Here is a 17,668-nt window from a genome sequence, read left to right on the forward strand (position 1 = left end):
AACCAGGACACGTGCAAGTCAGCTGACAGGACTGGGGCTGAGTCCTCTTTCCAGCTCTACAGTGACTCCAGGAAAGGCTGAGAGAAGCAACGTGTCCTGGACTGCACACCTCCACGCTGGTAAAATGGAGAGAAATCTATTCCCCAGCAGGCTTTGAAGCTAAAATACAGTTTTCAAAACTATGGAGTGAACGACGCTGAGAAAAACCACAGGAATTATTTTCTAAACTACAGTCCAAAACTTCTGTTCAAAGAAAGGGAGGCAGTCAGATCTCCAGCCAGACAAATCGCTATCCAAATGCCAGAACAGCCAAAGGAAGAAGTAGAGAACAAAAAGCACATGCTAGGTATTTTGTCCCAGTAATAAAACATTTACTAGAGCAAGCAGAAAGTAAATGCACAGCTGATAAAGAAAACATCACAATGTCACAAAAAACTGACAGTTTCTGATACTTCTCTCAGTAGAAACAAGACAGAGGTGGGTGCTGACATGTTTCAACAAAAGAGTTCTTCCTTACCTTTATGGTGCAAAAAAAAAAAAAAAGTTAAAAAACAGGTAATACACACAATGAGTTAAAAACAGTCAAGCAAGATTTTACAGTTTTAACTACATGTGTCCAATATGGGGAGAGATATTTGAGCTGTTCCACTCCATCAATTGCTTTTCAGGTTCTCCCTAAAGGCTTCTGAGCAGCAGGTCCCTGAATTTCTGAATGAAGCCTCTTCATTTAGCTTCACTTCATGGGGGGGAGGTGCCAGCCTTTGATTGCTGTGGCTTATCTACATTTTTTTTTCCCTTTTCTGTTTTTACTTTGAAGAAAGCAATCAGCCCTCTCATAACAGAGGGTGCATAGGCACAGCAGAGAGACAAGTTTGCTATGCAGGCTTCCACCAAAATGAAGGTTATTAAGAAAGAAGTTTTTTTTTTCTTTTTACAAGGAAATAAAATACCTGGGGCAATGGGATTGGTGTACTGACCACAAAAAAAACAGGGAGTTCATCCTTCACTATGTGTGACGTCATGGTTAACTGGGCTGGAGAAGGATCCCTTGAACAGCTTCATAAGAAATTAAAGAAAAATCAACTTGCTCCATCCCCCCTTCAGCAACGTCAATTAATACATTCTTAATTGATGGGGAGAGACAGATGGGCCAATCTGGAGGCCAAATTATTTGGGGACAGAAGAATATGGGAAAAGAAGAGACTGGAGAAGAACTCACCATACTGAACAAATTGCTGAAAGATTAAAGTTAAACAGGTGGGTCCTGAGCATCTCCAGATGAACTTTTTTTTTGTTTGCCTTTTTTTTTTTTTTTTAAATGTGAATGCTGGTTAAGAAAAGACTACCTTCAACAGTTTCTTAATGTTCCAAGGACATGAAACAGCTTCTTTCTTGTCAAGAAGATCTGTTTAAATCCAGCAGAGTCACTTGAGCACTGAATGTTTAAAAGCAGAACCCAGGGAGCTTTATCAAAATGATTTCTCTTTGACTAAGCATTGCATGTACACATCATTAGATTGAATCTGTCCGCAGATGTACCGGCGCAGACTTCCACGGGGAGTTCTCACGGTTTCCTTCTCCTCCCCCAGCTGCTCAACAACCAGTTACCAAAAAACCCAAGAAATCCTCTGGAAAAAGACAACACTACCTGCACTGATTCCACCAGGCTGCGAAGCACCAGCCTTTAACTGTCCCATCGACTCTTCTTACGTTTTGGGGGCTCCGGGACAGCAAAACCATCTGTCTTGTTGTCCCGGCTGTTGGCATCCTTCCTGTTCTCACCATTCCTGTTCTCGTTGTTCCTACCCTCGCCGATATTCCTGCTCTCACCATTATTGCGATTGCCACCGCTCCCGTCAGTGAAATGCCGGCTTTCAGCGTGGCGATGGTTGTCACCGTGCCGGCCCTCCCCATGCCGGTAAGCGTCACTGTGGCGGCCCCCTCCTTCCCCGTGGCGCTGCACATCGTTGTAGCGACCGCCACCGCCCTCTCCCCGGCGCGGGGCCTCGTTGTGCCGACTGTTCCTGCTGTCGTTGTATCGTTCTCTGACAACGCCACCGCCGCCGCCACCACCGCCACCAGGAGCGACGCCGGTGCTGCCGATGCCTTCTCGATTATTGGTGCTGGCATTCGTGGTGTTGTTGTTGTAGCCCTGTACTCCGACGCTTGGGAAGGTGGGAACGCTACTCAGATTCCCGGTGCTGGTGAAACCTGGAACACCCTTGGCTGCTGCGGCAGCTGCAATCGGGCTGTCGGGATTTGCAGAATTTTGCTGTGCTGAACTTGTTGGTACTGAGTTCAAGCTCCCAGCACTAGTCCAGCCACTAGCACCAGCAGCAGAGCTTCCAGTCTTTTGATTATTTAAGCTTGCAGCAACAAAGTGGCTCTTATACTGAGACTGCCAGAAAGAGATAGAAAGAAAAAAAGAGCATGTTTGCCTCTACACTGCACCACAAAACACACAGTCATCATGCATATACAAGCCTGTCTTGAACTCTGGGGAACCCCTAGTAAAAAGAGTTCCTATAAAAAGTCAGTCTTGGAGCAATTACATTCCTGCCGTGCTTATGAACACAAAATTAGTAACGGACATCTGCTACCAGACCACAGAAACAACGAACTCCTATACTGCGGGGTTAATTTTCACACTCAAGAGAAAGGGTTTCTCTGTTCCCTGCTTCTTTTGTCTGCAATTACACTACTGCTGCTAAGCAACTTAAGTAGGATCAAGCCTAGGAGCAGAATCCAAAAGGGAAAAAGAGCAAATAGGCAGCAGAAAACAAAATAAGTTTGGCACATTCATGTTGTGCAGATCTGTTCAGTGCAGCCTGCATGCTATTCTTCCACTTTGAACTGCAACGCTGAGTGCTCCAGTTGGATGAGACATGGCTGCAACTACCAAACTTAACTTCTCTGAAGTCAGCAGGGTTTCTGCACTCTTGAGGGAGGAAATAAAAAACATTTTGAACCATCAGTAGTAAAATTTTTCCACGTTATTTCCTTTTCTCTTTAGGTAGAATTTGGGATACAAGTGCCTGAGTTAGAACTTGGGATACAAGTGACTGAACCAACCTGAAAAGCTGCTTTCATTGCTGTAAGTCTGTCGCCCATTGCCCCAGAGGATGGCTTATATGCTTCGTAGTTGCTCATCACACTGTTGTTGTTTCCACGGTCCTAAGAAGAGAGACAAAGGACAACTGGAGAGATTTATCCAACTCAGACACCTTCAATTCAACACTTCTCCAAACCTATCTTCACTCTGCACTCAGGGAATATGCACAATAAGGATCACAAAACTCCAGGAGCACTGAGCAGTAGCACAGTTTGGCTCATGATCTTGAGGATGACAGAAAGGTAAAGGTGCAGGAGGTCTAAGCAACGCACTATTTAGCAGTATTACCCCATTTCCCAGCTCCCTGCAGTACAAGCAAAACCAAAGTGCAATCAGGTGATAAAACCAAGGTGAAATCAGATAGTTCACAAAAAAAAAAAGCCACAAGCTGGTCAATCCTGAGTTTAAAAGTTCCAAGAACCTGTAAAGAACTTCTTCAGCATCTCTACTCACAGAGCTTTCTGATCCCAGACCAGGACGCTCACGATATCCTAAGCCACCACCACCAATATTCAGCTTCTTGCCTTTTCCTCCTTTGAAACGGGATTTCCGGAACCATGGATTCTATGCAAAAGAAAACCAAATGCTTTTCAACACAGGGAATGAAAAGATTGGTAAATGTTGGTAATGAGGCTCGGAAAAGAAGGATTTTGAGCATTTCAAAAAAAAAAAAACAAACCCACCCCAAAACAATACAGTTTCCCAATCCACAACACAGCTGTTGCAAGGGGATGGGACATGGCAGACTACACTGCTTTATAATTAAGTTGTAGACAGTCCTGTCACATGGGTCTGAAGCTTTTCCTACAAATGCGCCTTATAACAACTAGTTTTATGTCCTGAGTTCACATACTTATTAAAGTTTTGGGGGTTTGCATTCTGATAAACCCAGGAATAAATGCAATCTCTAATGCCGTTCACTTGAGAGCTCTGAATTCGTTCATGTTTGGGTTTTATTGATTTAGTCCATCACCTGGCTAAGAAGAAATGAAGTTCTGTCAGCAAAACTTACTTCAACAAGCAGTAGCTAGGAAAGGGCAGCCCAACCAGACCTCCTGTTACCAGGATTTTAAATAATAGCTAGCTGCACCTCTCTTTATATCCTGTAGTTTGTTCAAACCTGAAGAAGCCTTTAAGCCAAGCCATTCAGCTTCTGTTCTCTCCTCTCATACACAGCCTCGGAGCTGTGCCTCACAAACTTTGTCACTTCTGAAACTGCTGCCTCTGTGCATCAGAAAAAATATTTACTTCTAGCAGCTCGTGTCTAAGCTGCTGGGTGAAGTCACAAGCTGGCTAATCCATACTTGAAATGGAAAATTACCAAAAAGCCTTTGCTCCTTTGCAGCTACATGGGCAGCAAAAGACAAGAACTTAATGAGCTGACAAGTACAGAGGCATAAACACAATTGTTTGAGCAATCCATCAGACCTATATATAGTAAGCCTGCCAGACAGCACTGCCAAGCAGGTAAAATGATCAAGCCACAACCGGTTCACAAAGTGAAAGTTCCCTGTAATCAGCTTCTAGTTCAGCTTACAACTAAACTGCATCTTCTAGGTACCTGCTCTTAATGCGTATCAAAAATCTGATTGTAATGAGATAGCAGAGTTGGAGTGCTTTGCTGACACCAGACAGTTCTTAATTTCCTAGTCAATGTTTTACCCCTGAATAGATTACTTGTTGCAGTCCAAAATCATCTTGTCTTCCGCATTCTTTCAAAGGCCACAAAAAACACTAGAAAGCCTACTTAAAACCAATATAGGTTCCCAAAAGTTCACTGAGAATGTATGATGGAGCCAGAAACAAGCTCTGAACTCCTTATTTTCTCACTGTGCTACTCGTGGAAGTAACCTTCCTCTACTCAAAAAGTTTTGCTTTGTACCTGCATTGCTAGATCCAACAGCTCTTTGGAAACATGTTGATTAGCACCTTCCAGATTTCGGACGAGATCACCAGCGAAGTTACTGTCTTTGGGAGTCAACAGAGTGTAGGCAACTCCCTTCTCGCCTGCTCTGCCAGTACGACCAATTCTGTGGGTGTGCGTGTCTATGTCCCGAGCCACATCGTAATTGATCACAGTCTTAATGGAAGGAATATCTAACCCACGAGCTGTAATGAAGAGCAATACAGTGGTAAGTGTGATTGGCCTGAAGGAACTCAAAGCAATCCCATCCATACCAGCACATCATTCTGTTCCAGCATAGGAAAGGAGTTCTCACAGGAACAGATCCCTGTTAAGACACCCTTCGTACACCACAACTATTTGCTACCTTAAGTACAGCAATATCACTCATCTCCAAGCTCACAGCATTGGAGATGGAAGATCTCTCTTCAAATGACTTTTATTTCAAGTGAGAAAGATACAATGAAATCCATTCTTTGTTCAGCTGAACATCTGGGTACAAAAGGTTTTCTAGAGAAGGCTTCAAGTGCATCCATCTCCTCATATAAGCATGCATAATTTGGCAGCTGACTGATGAATAGCAACTACTTCCTTAAGAAGCAGTTTATTTTCTTTTTGTATATTAAATAATATACCTGTCACCATAACTTGAATATCTCTAGAAGACTTTAAAAATGTAACCCTTTGCTAACACTACTTCTGAAAAACATCTGGAAAACTGCCTCCAGCAGGTGTAGAAGCCAACCTTGTTGCCTTCCAAAGTGTATTAACCTTTCTGCTAATATCTACAACTTGTAGCTTTCTAAGAAACAACAGCTCGTACGTACCTGCTACATCAGTAGCTACCAGTATCGGGATCCCTTTTTTCTTAAATTCTGAAATGACTTTATTCCTCTCACTCTGGTCCATGTCGCCATGAAGCAGCCCTAGATTGTGATCCTCCTGCTTGAGGTTATTAGCCAGCTCTTCTGCATTCGCCTTCTTGGTGACAAAAAGGAGAACGCTCCCAGAAGACGTGAACTCCACGAGGCGTCGAGTCAGCCAGTTCCATTTGCTAGGGCCAGAAGGGAAAATCTCCACAATTTGAGTAACATCTTCATTTGCCTGAGGAGAGAAATTAGACAAGCCACAATGCAGTACACAAAAGACAGTATTGCAAACAAACACAGACAGCAGAATTAAATCAGGAATTTAAACTAAATGTGAGAATAAAATATACAGAAGAGCAGGGGACCAACATCCTCTTTTGAATGAGGTTTCCGTTATCCCCTGCTTGACTAATTGCTGACTGCCTTATCTTCACTACACAGAAAAGGCAGGGGTTAAGTGAGCTACTCTTTTAAATCTGAGAGGCAAACTGCAGTCTTTGACACAAACAGAAACGGACTGAGCAAGGACAGCTGCTTTTTTCCTTAAGCAAAGTTTAGAAGAAAGAGCCTCCTAGAAAGGCAAGCCCTCAGGTAGCCATTCATTTTTTTGTTATGGGATACCTCACAACCCTGATTGAAAAAAATTAAATGCAGAGAACTGGTTGAAAGAAGAATGTTCTGAAGTCCTTTTGTGAAACTTCTCAACAGTTTGCATATATTCTGTGCAAAGTTTCTTCACAGCAAGCATACATCTGCCCACTTCATTGACTTATTACCAAACCATGATGCTAGTTCACCTGCTACTGTCAAGCAAGTAGAGATCAACATTCCCACAGAAACCAGCTGAGAGACATTACAATCTAAGTTGCAAATCCTCCATTGCAAAAGCTGTAATTGCCCTATTTATATTTTTGAGACAAAGCAAAAGGATACACCTATTGATTCAGCCTAATAAACAAATCAATCACTGCCTTAATGTTGTTTCACTCCTAGGTGAAACCCTCCCATCACCACAAGATTATTTCCTGGCAGAAAGCTCAATAAAATAAAATAAAATCAAAACAAAACCCCCAAACTATTTTTTTAAACACCAAGTATTTACTCTTAAATATATGTGATGAATACTGCAGCTTAACATAAATTTCAGACAACAGAATAATTCATTTCTGTGATTGTATCAGAAGTAAGGTGGAATTACCTCTCCAATGTCTCCCTGCACAACTCGAATTGGGTCAATCAGAATATCTCGGGCCAATTTCTCAATCTTCTTACGGAAAGTGGCACTGAACAAGAGGGCTGAGAGAAAAATAAAGTGTCTGAGCTCCACGAAAAATAAATCTTTTTCAGAATTATGAGAACACTGCACAGATATTGTGAACCTGTATGACTGTGCTGTATGTCAGGGATCTAAAGCTACAGTCTGTTTTAGTGGTTCTAATGAAAATTATCAATCACAGTGACTATTAGAATATCTCAAAGTAGAAATACGTTTCATGGTATTTGAAATAGGATATGAATAATAGGTGGCACTGCTGTGAGCCTACTTTTCTGCCAGTTTAGAACACAGGATCTCAGAGCATATGAATATTAATTCTGCTAATCATCTTTTCTCCGAGTAAAGTCTGTGGAGGGATTACAGAGTGATGAACAGCCTGGTTAAATGCTCACACTTCACGAGCAATCCCTCCCAGCAGCCCACAGAGAATACCACCACTGGAGTCCTGAGGAAGTCTCACTGCACGGCTGTGTCAAGAACAAGAAATCCAAGCTCTGCTTCAGATTCTTAACTGGCAGCCCACAAAATAGCCTCCTTCATCTCCCAGTAGTGTATTTTGAAACTTGCTTATACTCACTCTGTCTGTCAGGACGTACGTGGCTTGCAATTGATCTGACCTGATATTCTGGAAAAGAGAGAAAATGCTCTAATCAACACTGTATGCTCATTAGTTAGTGGACTAACTCAGAAATGCAACTACGCTGCTTTATTTAACAAATAGCCACAGAATGAATGAGTGTCTCTCACTTGATATTTAATTTTCCTGGGACTTCCTGGTGATCTTTGCTGCACAATGAAAGTTCATTGAAATTTCCTTAAGGAACTTTCTTAAGGTTCCTTGAACTTCAGCAAAAGTTCCTTTAAGCAAAGATCCTAGCTGACTCTGTGCACACTCTGTACATCTCACAAGTGTCTCTCGCTTTGTGGTATCATAGCACTGCCAAATTTTTGCTGTGTCCCATGATTCCTGGGCACATATTCAAAGTCATATAGATCCGAATGACTAAACCTGATCCAAGAAAGCAGAAAGTTCTTCTAACAACACTAGTTTGTACACACAGAATCAAAGCACAGTAGCGACTTGCCCAAAAGATGTTCACCAATTCTAAGATGAAAATCAGGCTTTTGGGAATTTGTTCATCAACAGGGCTTTGCTAATCTCTTTATACCAACAGATAATAGACCTTTAAATATGAGCTTTGTATAGAAAGAATTTCCATAATTTACTAAGTAGAGGAAGCTACCGGAGCTATAAGCAGTCATATTAAGCTGGGAATCACACTCTGCTGCTTTCCAAAGCTTTGACCTTTGGTCAGTACATACCAAAACCCATATCAAACATTCTGTCTGCTTCATCAAACACGAGGTAAGTGACTCTTTGAAGGTTTGTAGCTTTCTTTTTCACATGATCAATCAAACGACCCTGTGGAGAAAAAAAAAAAAAATCACTTAACTGCTTTTTATCCTCACTTACCAGAGACAGAACAAAAAACATGTCAGGGCTTCGGTCTAGAAGTGTTAATATTCAAGTCATAGAAATAGATTCCTAAACCTCTCATGAAGTATACATGACTAGATTAATTTTATGACTAGTTTTTGAAGGATATCAGTGCTGAGACCCTAAAATTGCCCATTTCTCATTTTGACTTTACTTTAATTGTGAATTATTTAATTCCAAAATTGTTGGTGCAGGAGTTCTTCACGCTTTGCTTTTTTTGCCCAGTACCACAATAAATAGCCACAATAAAAATTCCTCCAACCATTACTTGCTCAGTTTTGCCTAAATTTGTAACTAGTTTTTGCAGTAAGCAAAAAATGAGTTGAGAATAGCGCTCATTTAAATCACTGGCTCAGCATCAACACCCAGTCAATGCCTCAGCCCTTCAGTATAACTGTTACAAGCTCTACACTGATTCAGGAAGATGTCACTCAAGTTCAAAACATTCTGGGAATTTTCCTCGCAAATTTCAGACTCAGCAATCAGAAGCTGGTGTTGCACACAACTGACACTGATTAAAGCAGGTCTTGCTTGCTACTCTGTCTTCTGTTGGAAGATCATACCTAATCTCTTTCAATTTCTCCTGGGACAGAAATCATCCCAGTTTATTTAACATCTGGTAACCTGTGAAGAACATGATCAGAGAGCAAATTCTGCATCACCAATGATATTGAGAGATCTGTCTCACCTTCAGTTACACAATATCAAAGCATGTATTATGAGCAGACAGGTACTTACCGGTGTGCAAACAACTATCTCTGCCCCCTCCTGGAGGGCTTTGGCTTGTTCCCACATGCTTCCTCCTCCATACACAGCTACTGAGCGCAGATTATACGCCTTACCAAAGCGCTTACATTCAGAATGGATCTGAGAATTTTAAGAAGGACACATCTCAGTTCAGGTGAGAAGGATCTGAGAAGATACATCTACCCTGGCAATGGAGCCCAGCTCCTGGAATCCACTTTTCAGCTATCAGCTTCATTAAATTATTCAGAAATCCTCAAGACTGAACGCTCTAATACTTGCGGATAACTTCCATTCACTTACCTGGGAAAGCTATTTAGGCATTCAACTGCAATTTAAGCTATTCTTTTATACATACAATTTGTGGTAACAGATCCACAGTACTCTCAATACTTAAGAGTAACACGGGAGAACTGTATAAAAGTGACAATTTAAAGTTTGTCATGATCCTTAGACTAAAATTAGTGTGAGGATTGTGAGCTTACAATGAAGGCAGGTGCAGAATAATTTTTTCAAACAGGTTACTGAGGTTCTCTGGTAACTTCTGCACAGAATTCTGCCTTCTTCTGTAGGAACACTGTATGATACACATATTTTCTAGACACTCACCTGTTGGCAAAGCTCTCTGGTCGGGCATACAATCACTGCAATGGGACCGTCCCCTGGTTCAAGCTCTTTTTGATCCATGATGTGAATCAACATAGGCCAGATGAAGGCTGCTGTTTTTCCACTTCCAGTCTTAGCTATCCCAATCATATCTCTGCCACTCAGTGCAACTGGAACACCCTAAAAATAAGGAGATTCTAAACCCATATTATGCCCAACTTAGCATATTACTGTCCTAGATACTAAATGAAAACCCAGATAAAAAAGGAATGCATGTTGCAGGGGACTCGGAGCACCATACGTAGATTCATACACATCTTTATTGCCAAGTCAGATCTGAATTAGTTTGGTTTAAGGGCTGGAAGTAATTGCTGTATTACGTTACTGTTCCATACAAAGTCAGTGTCTGGGCACAGTACAACATTCCCAGGATATATTTACATGGCCATAAATGCATCTTGTCCAGCTGTAAGAATTGTAAAACCAGGAAAAATAACAAAGCTATTTACCCAGAAAAATCCAAATTATTCTTCTCTGTGACAGGTCTATATAGGAAACTAGAATTGTATACACCCTCATGCACACCAGGGACCTTTGCATGCATTCTGTTAGCTTCGTTTAGATGTAAGAGAGTGACAACACTCACCTGGCACTGTATAGGAGTGGGCTGGGTATACTCGGATTTCCTAATTTGATGCATAAGTTGCTCATCAAATCCAAAATGAGCAAAGCTACTGCCAGGTCTTGGAGGAGCAGCACCAGAGACCTTAGAAATAAAAACATATCTTTGTTCATGGAAAGCAGTAAGAGAAAACTGAAGAGATCTATAAAAAAAATGAACAAAGCTATCTCTACCTCAAAAAACTGCTTTTTATTTTTTTAACAGACCTAAGTATAACTTAGTGCAAACTCCATATGTGCCGTGTAACTAGGTCTTTCAGATATAAAAAAAATTACTGAAGTTGTCAATCAACACAAGCTACTAAAAATCATACCTACTTCCTTGTAAAATTTATCTCCTTCCTCCCCCAGATAGCTCCCTTCGCAGGAAGTCACCACACTAACATGTCTCAAATGGAAAAAAAAAAAAAAATCTTGAATATAGTATTTCCAGTTTCAGTTCTTAGCTCTGTGGTTCTTTAGTACAATTGCAACTACACAACTGGCAATTTTGGGTGCCCAATTTGAAAAACCCAGAGATGACTTTCAAAAACTGCTGAGGAAAATCAACCTCCTTTAAACCAAAGTCACTAAAAGTGTCCAAGAGGCTTGGTATTCAAAACTTGCAATTCCCTGTCAAAATCTTCATTAAAACTGCTAAGACAATTAGAAAGAATGGGAGTAAAAAAAAAAAAAAAATACCACGAAGATAGTTCTGTGACCTGCTTACCCGGAGATTTAGCTTATGACGTAACTCCACCACTTGCTGCGGGGTGAGACTGGTGATCTCCTCATGCTCATCATAGAAATTTTTCTCAAAAGGTGGATACTCAATCTGCAAAGTAATTGCTCAGTTAGTCCAAGACTCAAGATTCTCTCTGTACATCTAATTTTGGAGGGAAAGTTTACAGAAAAAAGTTCTTAGCTGTCTGCGATAACGTTAACTTAATAGGGAGCAATTTTAAGGATCTTCAGTATGACCCAAGTGGCACAGCAGTGAAATATTACAACACTGCTTCATAGGGAAGGAAGCATATTTCAATCCACTTCCTAGCTACAGACCCTTAGAAAGAATAGAATAGAGTAAGTTTCCTACCTCTGAATGGTCAATAGGTGGAAGGGGATCAATGATTTTTTTGGACGGTGCAATTGGGTTCCCATCACTGTCATACTCGAGGTTATCCTCTTCCTCTTCTTGTACCACACCAGCAGTAGGGTTTTCAGCCATGTAGCGAAAATAAGCTTCCTGCAGCAAAACATATCAGTAAAATTGCATACAATAGGATGCAAGAATAGTGCCACATTTGTTTAAATGATGTACAAAGCTAGATGGTTTTTGCTTTCACACACATCATCGAGAAACAGAACATTCACTAGAACTGGTTCTTCTAACAAATACCAACAGCTATGCCCAGAGAAAGGACAGTAAGAAGACATGAAGAAAACAACTACAATGTTCAGGTAGACCACAAATGCTTTCTTTTAAAAAACAAAAAACAACAAACACAAACTTTTCCTCTTATAGGTCTGCTTAAGAAATCCTTCCCTCAAGACTTGTAATGCTTTAACAATATAAAATTCTATTCTTATTTCCACACAAACACAATACAAACACTGCAGGTTTTTAAACACAGAACACAATGTTACTCAGCATATGCTGTTCTTTTTTTGTTAAACAAACTATGTCAAAGATAGTTTCTCCACTTCTAACTACACTCAAGAAATGAAAAGTCAACAGCAAATGGGAAAGAAACTATTTCAAGAGTCCTTCAACACAACCCCAAGTTAGCAATCACTGTCACATGCTATCCTTACAGCTCACAAGGAAGTATGCATCTCACAGAATCCCATTTAGGTCTCACTGGCATATCACGACATTCTCATGCAGAAACACCAGTCTCAATTGATTTTTAAGTAAAGATTTAAGACCAGATTTTTAAAGCAAGGTTCAATTACAAAGAAGTGTGCATACCCATCTATTATTTTTTTTTTCATTCACATGGCCAATTATTGCTCAGTCATTTAGATATGCATGCAACATACTTTCTGAACAACCGTCTGCAAGCATAAGTTAACTGTGCTCAGACTTCAGCATGGCTACACTCACCAAACCGGAAGCAAAGACCTACAAGTCAGAGAACCCTTCCATGCCCTGCTTAACTACAAGTATCACGATAATTGTTAATTAGAGAGACATTTTGAAATTAAGCCTTTCCTCTTTGCTTAATATTTCATTATGGTGATGCCTACAATCCTCAGTCAAAACTGGAGCTCCTCTGAATACTAAGAGCAAAAAGCCAGACTCTTGCCCTAAGTAGTCAAACTGTGGAGGCTATTTGCAGTGAAAATTCAACAGCCTCTCAGTGGTGTTCCATATTAGTTGATTCAGTTAATCTCAAATTTGATGAGACCCTCAGATACTGAAAAACCTGTAGTACAGGAAGTTGAAATTCAATTTGACAAAAAAATCTTCTCAAATGGTAAAAAAAAAAAAAAAAAAAAAAAAAAAAAGAAATTGTCTCCTAATATTCTTTTCTTTTCTTTTTTGGTGAAACACCTAGAATGGTGGAGACAGGAGGGTAACCACTAGAGCTTCCTGCTGAATTGTCCGGGTACTGTGCATGACACTGGAGTTTTGTTTGTACCTAGTAGTTACACATTTGGGGAAGGAAGATAAAAAAACAAACAAAAAAAAAGAAGATAGAAAGACTGCGTAAGAACTCACTTGGTCATCTTCCTCTTCAATGTCATCTCGAATACCCCTGGAAAAACAAGCGGAGAAAAAAAAAACTTCCCTGCAAGTGTTCCACATACTCAGCTCCACACTTTGATTTGATTAGTGCTGATACTTTGTGGAAGATACAACGCTAACAACTCAGTAACATTCATAATCCCAACCCATGGATTTTTCACATTTGGTGCCAACCATAACAGCGACCCTATAAAGACTTCATTTTACTTCTATTAATGAGACTGAAAGATTAGGATTCCGTCTTCCCAGTAGAAGCCACATCAAAGATCATCCTGGTCTAAGCTCTCGATGCTACCAGATGTCCCATAAGTGAGGAGCAATATGAGCCAGGAAGTGCAAATCCAGTTCAGGACTTCCCCAGGTGGTCATTTGGATCCGGTGTTCTGTTTCAGGACCATGTATAATCTGATCAACCCCATGCAATGCAATGCAAGTTCTATCAATGTTTCTGACACTTATTTCAAGAATCACAATTATTTCCCTTGGTCAAAACAGATAGACAAGTTGCAAAAGCATAAATTGCTTGAATTCTGAATTTAGTAATCCCAATTGTCACCCACTACCTAATGTGTCAGCTTTACAGGGAATGTCTTTAAACTTAGATCAAGTTTGAAAAAGCCTCCAGCATCTCCACTACTACAGGTGCAGCAGCACTGTTTCATATTATCTACAGAGCAATGAACATCAAAATACATAGGAATTTTCTTAGCACCATACAAGACACAGGTAGGAATGGGAATTACAAGAAAGAACTTACTTAGCATTCTTTTTTTCCTTGTCTTTATCTTCAAGTCTCTTCATGTCTCGAGCAGCTTGATCCTAGCAGGTCATAAAATTGTGGCACGTTAAAAAACATAACAAGGTGATAAAATGTGGAAAGGAAAAATTGTTCCTATGTAACTAGACCATCATGCTACAGTGATGGTACTTTCTGAACTAAACTTTTCCTTGTTCCATACACTAGTAACATTAAACAAATACTAATTCCTTTGAAATTTATATATTGTAACTTTGTGGCAGTGCTGTTGAAAAAATGTATTCTCTGCATTCTTCTATCAAATGCTGTGATAGAATCCAGCTAACTACAGAACTGCAGCTAAGGAACTGCTCCTGATAAACCTAAAAGATTTTCATTCAGGTTGTGAAAAACACACAAAATGTTAGCTTTGTATTCAGAGACACACAAAGCTCTTTGTGGCATTGCCTTGGCAAACCCAAAACACTTCAATAGTTAAGCTACTGTAAAGCGTATCTGCTACATCCCCATTTAATTCACATCTAAGTTCTAATTAAAATATTGCCTTAAATAAAAATCAAAAGCTAAGGGACATTCCGAATGTGACTGCCAAAGCCACGAGGGGCATTTGCTGCTCCCGACAGGAGAGGAGCACTGCCACAGAACTTAACAAACATTTCACAAGCCGGGTCTTGCCTCCACTTCAGCCATGAATGCCTCCAGAGGATCATCGTCGCTGTCAGAGTCTGCCGATTTGGAATGAAACTGCTGGCGAGTGGGGGAATTCTCCGCTGGAATGTATGGCAAGTCGACATTGCTGTTATCTTCCTCTTCGTCCTCAAAGTACCTGAAAAGAAACAAACACTGGCCCAGTCAGGACAGAGCCTACAATAGCACACTCTCCTTCACTGTTTTTGAGTTGAGTCAAGCTTCCCACGCAGAGATGGATAATAAAAGTCAGTGCATGTACAGGATCTGCCACTAAAACGCTTTCCTTGTGAAAGGCACACAGATTTACCCTAACTGGCCCCAGTTCCAAACACAACATCTCATGCAAAGTCTCGGTCGTACCAGAACATGAGATTTGAGTGGTCTAAGGCTCAGCTGAAGGATGCTCTTAGGGAGAAGGAAAACTAGAGGAGGAAGGGAGCTCTCCAAAAGCTTCTGTAGCATCTCACTGTCTTTTACATGTATTTAAGGCAATGAAGTGCTGCTGTTCTGATTTTATAGGTGATAGGCTGAGACAGAGAAAGTGTAAATAAGTCCAGGGACACACCAAACATCTACCCAGGGACGGGTAGCAGGGACGGGCATTCCTGCAGGCGACCAGCTCAATATTTTTGATACTATTTCAGTAAAGCCACCGGGGTTTTGTTACACCACCACACAGCATTAAGGTATTTACCCCTGAGCACGCTGTTCTAAATAACTGAACCACACAAACATCACGGGTACTTTCCCTGACCTTGGGTAGTATAAAACACTACAATCTAGAACTAGAGAGACACAAGAAATAACCCTACTTACGCGTTCTCTTCATCAAAATTTGCTCGCTTTGACCCAATTTTGTAGAACGAAGGCAGCTGTGGAGGTCCCGATTTCGCAAATGCAGCAGAGGAACCGGCTGTTCCAAAAGCACTATGAGACTGTTGAGAAAGCTTGGGCTCCTCTTTCTTTCCAGGCGTTATGGCAAATCCACCAAAACCAAAGCCTCTCTTTGTACCAGGTCCACCTTTATTCCAATTCATGGTGCCCTCAATATACCTGTTAAAACCAGAACAGAGACGTTAATGCCCTTCCTGCTTTAGGCAGGAATAAACAATCGTGATCTTTCTTGAAAGTGGGTTGTTTTACTCATGATAAAGAGACTTGGGAAACGTAACCACGAAATTTTGATCCATTTCCCGAAAAGGATTTGCAAGTACAAGTGAACCCACAACTTGGAAAAAGAATAAATCAAAGAAGTTGTCTTCTAAAATAGATCCCATCCCTCAAACCCTACTTATGCATAGGTTGACAGGCTTGTTTGTTTTACATTTTACATTTTTACAATGTAAGACAAACAAACCCAAAGTCAAAACCTGGCACAGCAGGAGAAGCGAGAGATGAAAAGTCAGCTCAGTAAATATTTCTGCATGCCCATGCAGTGTTTCCCATCCCTGAGTGTTTCACGGCTCTGTAAATACCACACTACAATCCAAACATTTCTAGAAAAACAGGCCCAAAGAGCACACAGCTCACCGCTTCGTCGTGAGACAAGACACACTTCTGCCAAAAAGTTAGCTCCCTCTTCTTCTCAAGCAAGTGTTTCTAGCCATCAATATGTGTTCTCCATTCCAGTCTTCTAAGTTAGTTGAAGACCCAACTGATATACTAAGATTTATGCTTTTCATTCCAAGTAATTGAATTATTTCATCTTCATGGTCAAGTCAAGCCTTTAAGGCTGCCAAAAAGAACACGACCCACACTGCTTCCAAATGTTTTGTAATTTGACAGCCCAATGGCTACAAGACTTATTGAAGGAATCCTTGCATTCAGTGAGAGCCCTCCAACGAGATCAGAACTCACTGGCAAAAGGAATAACTTCAAAACAACCTCACAGCCAGCGCTGCTGCTGTGCCCTGGGCAGGACGTTTACCAGCCTGGGGCTTGCTCTGTAGGGCTCAAGCCTGGAGCTCACAAGGAGGCTCTGGGGAAGTGTTTTTTGGTTCTCCGTGGCAGAGGCTGGCTGCGACACGCTGTTCCTGCACAGGCCCCCGGTGCAGCTTTCACACCTGACACGGATACGAGGCCAAAACGCAGAAGGAATGGATAAAAAAGGGGGAACTTCACAGCCCTGGTGCTGACAGCACAGCGGGCACCCCTCCGAGTGACAACACCCGCGTCTAAGGATCCATCCCCACACACTCAGCGCCTTCCTTTCCCCCAGGACCAAAAAAGAAACATTTCCTTGTTCCGTTTTGTGCCTAAACCCCCCCAAAACCGCGTCAACTCGCCCACGGAGCGGTGACGGGCGGCGGAGCGAGGCTCTGAGGCCGCTGGGGGGGAGGCAGCGACGGGACTCGGAGCCCCCTCACAGCTCCCCGGGCTCGGGGCCCCCCCTCAGGGCGCTTCGGGGCCCCCCTCACGGCGCTTCCCGCCCGCCGCGGGCCCTTTGTGCGGGCCGGGCCGGGCCGAGGCCTCCCTCAGCGGCGCTGGGCGGCGGCCCCGCGGCTCCCTCGGCTCCCTCAGCGCCTTCCCGTGAGGGGAGGCCGGGCGGGAGCCGCCCCCATTCCCGCCAGCCCCTCTCCCCCCCCTCCCCGCTCACCGCCCGGCCCCGCGGCCGCCGCTCCCCCGGTTACCGGGCCGGGGGCGTGGAGACGGGACGCGACGTGCCCACGTACGTGCGTGGCGCGCTGACGTCAACGCGCCCTGCCGGGCATGCGCGGTGGCGGAGGTGAAGCCGCCGAGGGGAGGAGGGAAGGGTTCGGGCAGAGAGGGGCCTGTGGGGTCTGGGCTGGCAGCAGCGGGGC

General features: G+C 42.3%; 1 protein-coding gene across 4 annotated transcripts; it reads right to left on the reverse strand.

Moving 5' to 3' along the window:
* Positions 1 to 347: 347 nt before the first annotated feature.
* On the reverse strand, positions 348 to 17,652 carry DDX42 (DEAD-box helicase 42). 4 transcript variants are annotated; one of them, XM_072029010.1, is made up of 18 exons: positions 17,498 to 17,652; positions 15,684 to 15,920; positions 14,853 to 15,003; positions 14,178 to 14,239; positions 13,394 to 13,430; positions 11,765 to 11,914; positions 11,399 to 11,503; positions 10,655 to 10,774; positions 10,012 to 10,188; positions 9,397 to 9,525; positions 8,484 to 8,583; positions 7,738 to 7,785; positions 7,083 to 7,180; positions 5,843 to 6,119; positions 4,995 to 5,221; positions 3,566 to 3,676; positions 3,073 to 3,174; positions 348 to 2,398 (listed from the first exon to the last, which is right to left on the reverse strand). In XM_072029010.1, the coding sequence occupies exons 2-18, from the start codon at positions 15,902 to 15,904 to the stop codon at positions 1,685 to 1,687; spliced, it is 2,829 nt and encodes a 942-aa protein (XP_071885111.1). In that variant the 5' UTR covers positions 15,905 to 15,920; positions 17,498 to 17,652; the 3' UTR covers positions 348 to 1,684. The 4 variants fall into 4 exon arrangements, with proteins under 4 accessions (XP_071885111.1, XP_071885114.1, XP_071885113.1 ...); XM_072029013.1 differs by having other exon boundaries at positions 17,464 to 17,610; XM_072029012.1 differs by lacking the exon at positions 17,498 to 17,652 and adding an exon at positions 16,398 to 16,509.
* Between the last annotated feature and the right edge of the window lie 16 nt (positions 17,653 to 17,668).

This window comes from Anas platyrhynchos, chromosome 28 (assembly GCF_047663525.1).
Source record: "Anas platyrhynchos isolate ZD024472 breed Pekin duck chromosome 28, IASCAAS_PekinDuck_T2T, whole genome shotgun sequence".
In the NCBI taxonomy this organism is placed as follows: Eukaryota; Metazoa; Chordata; class Aves; order Anseriformes; family Anatidae; genus Anas; species Anas platyrhynchos.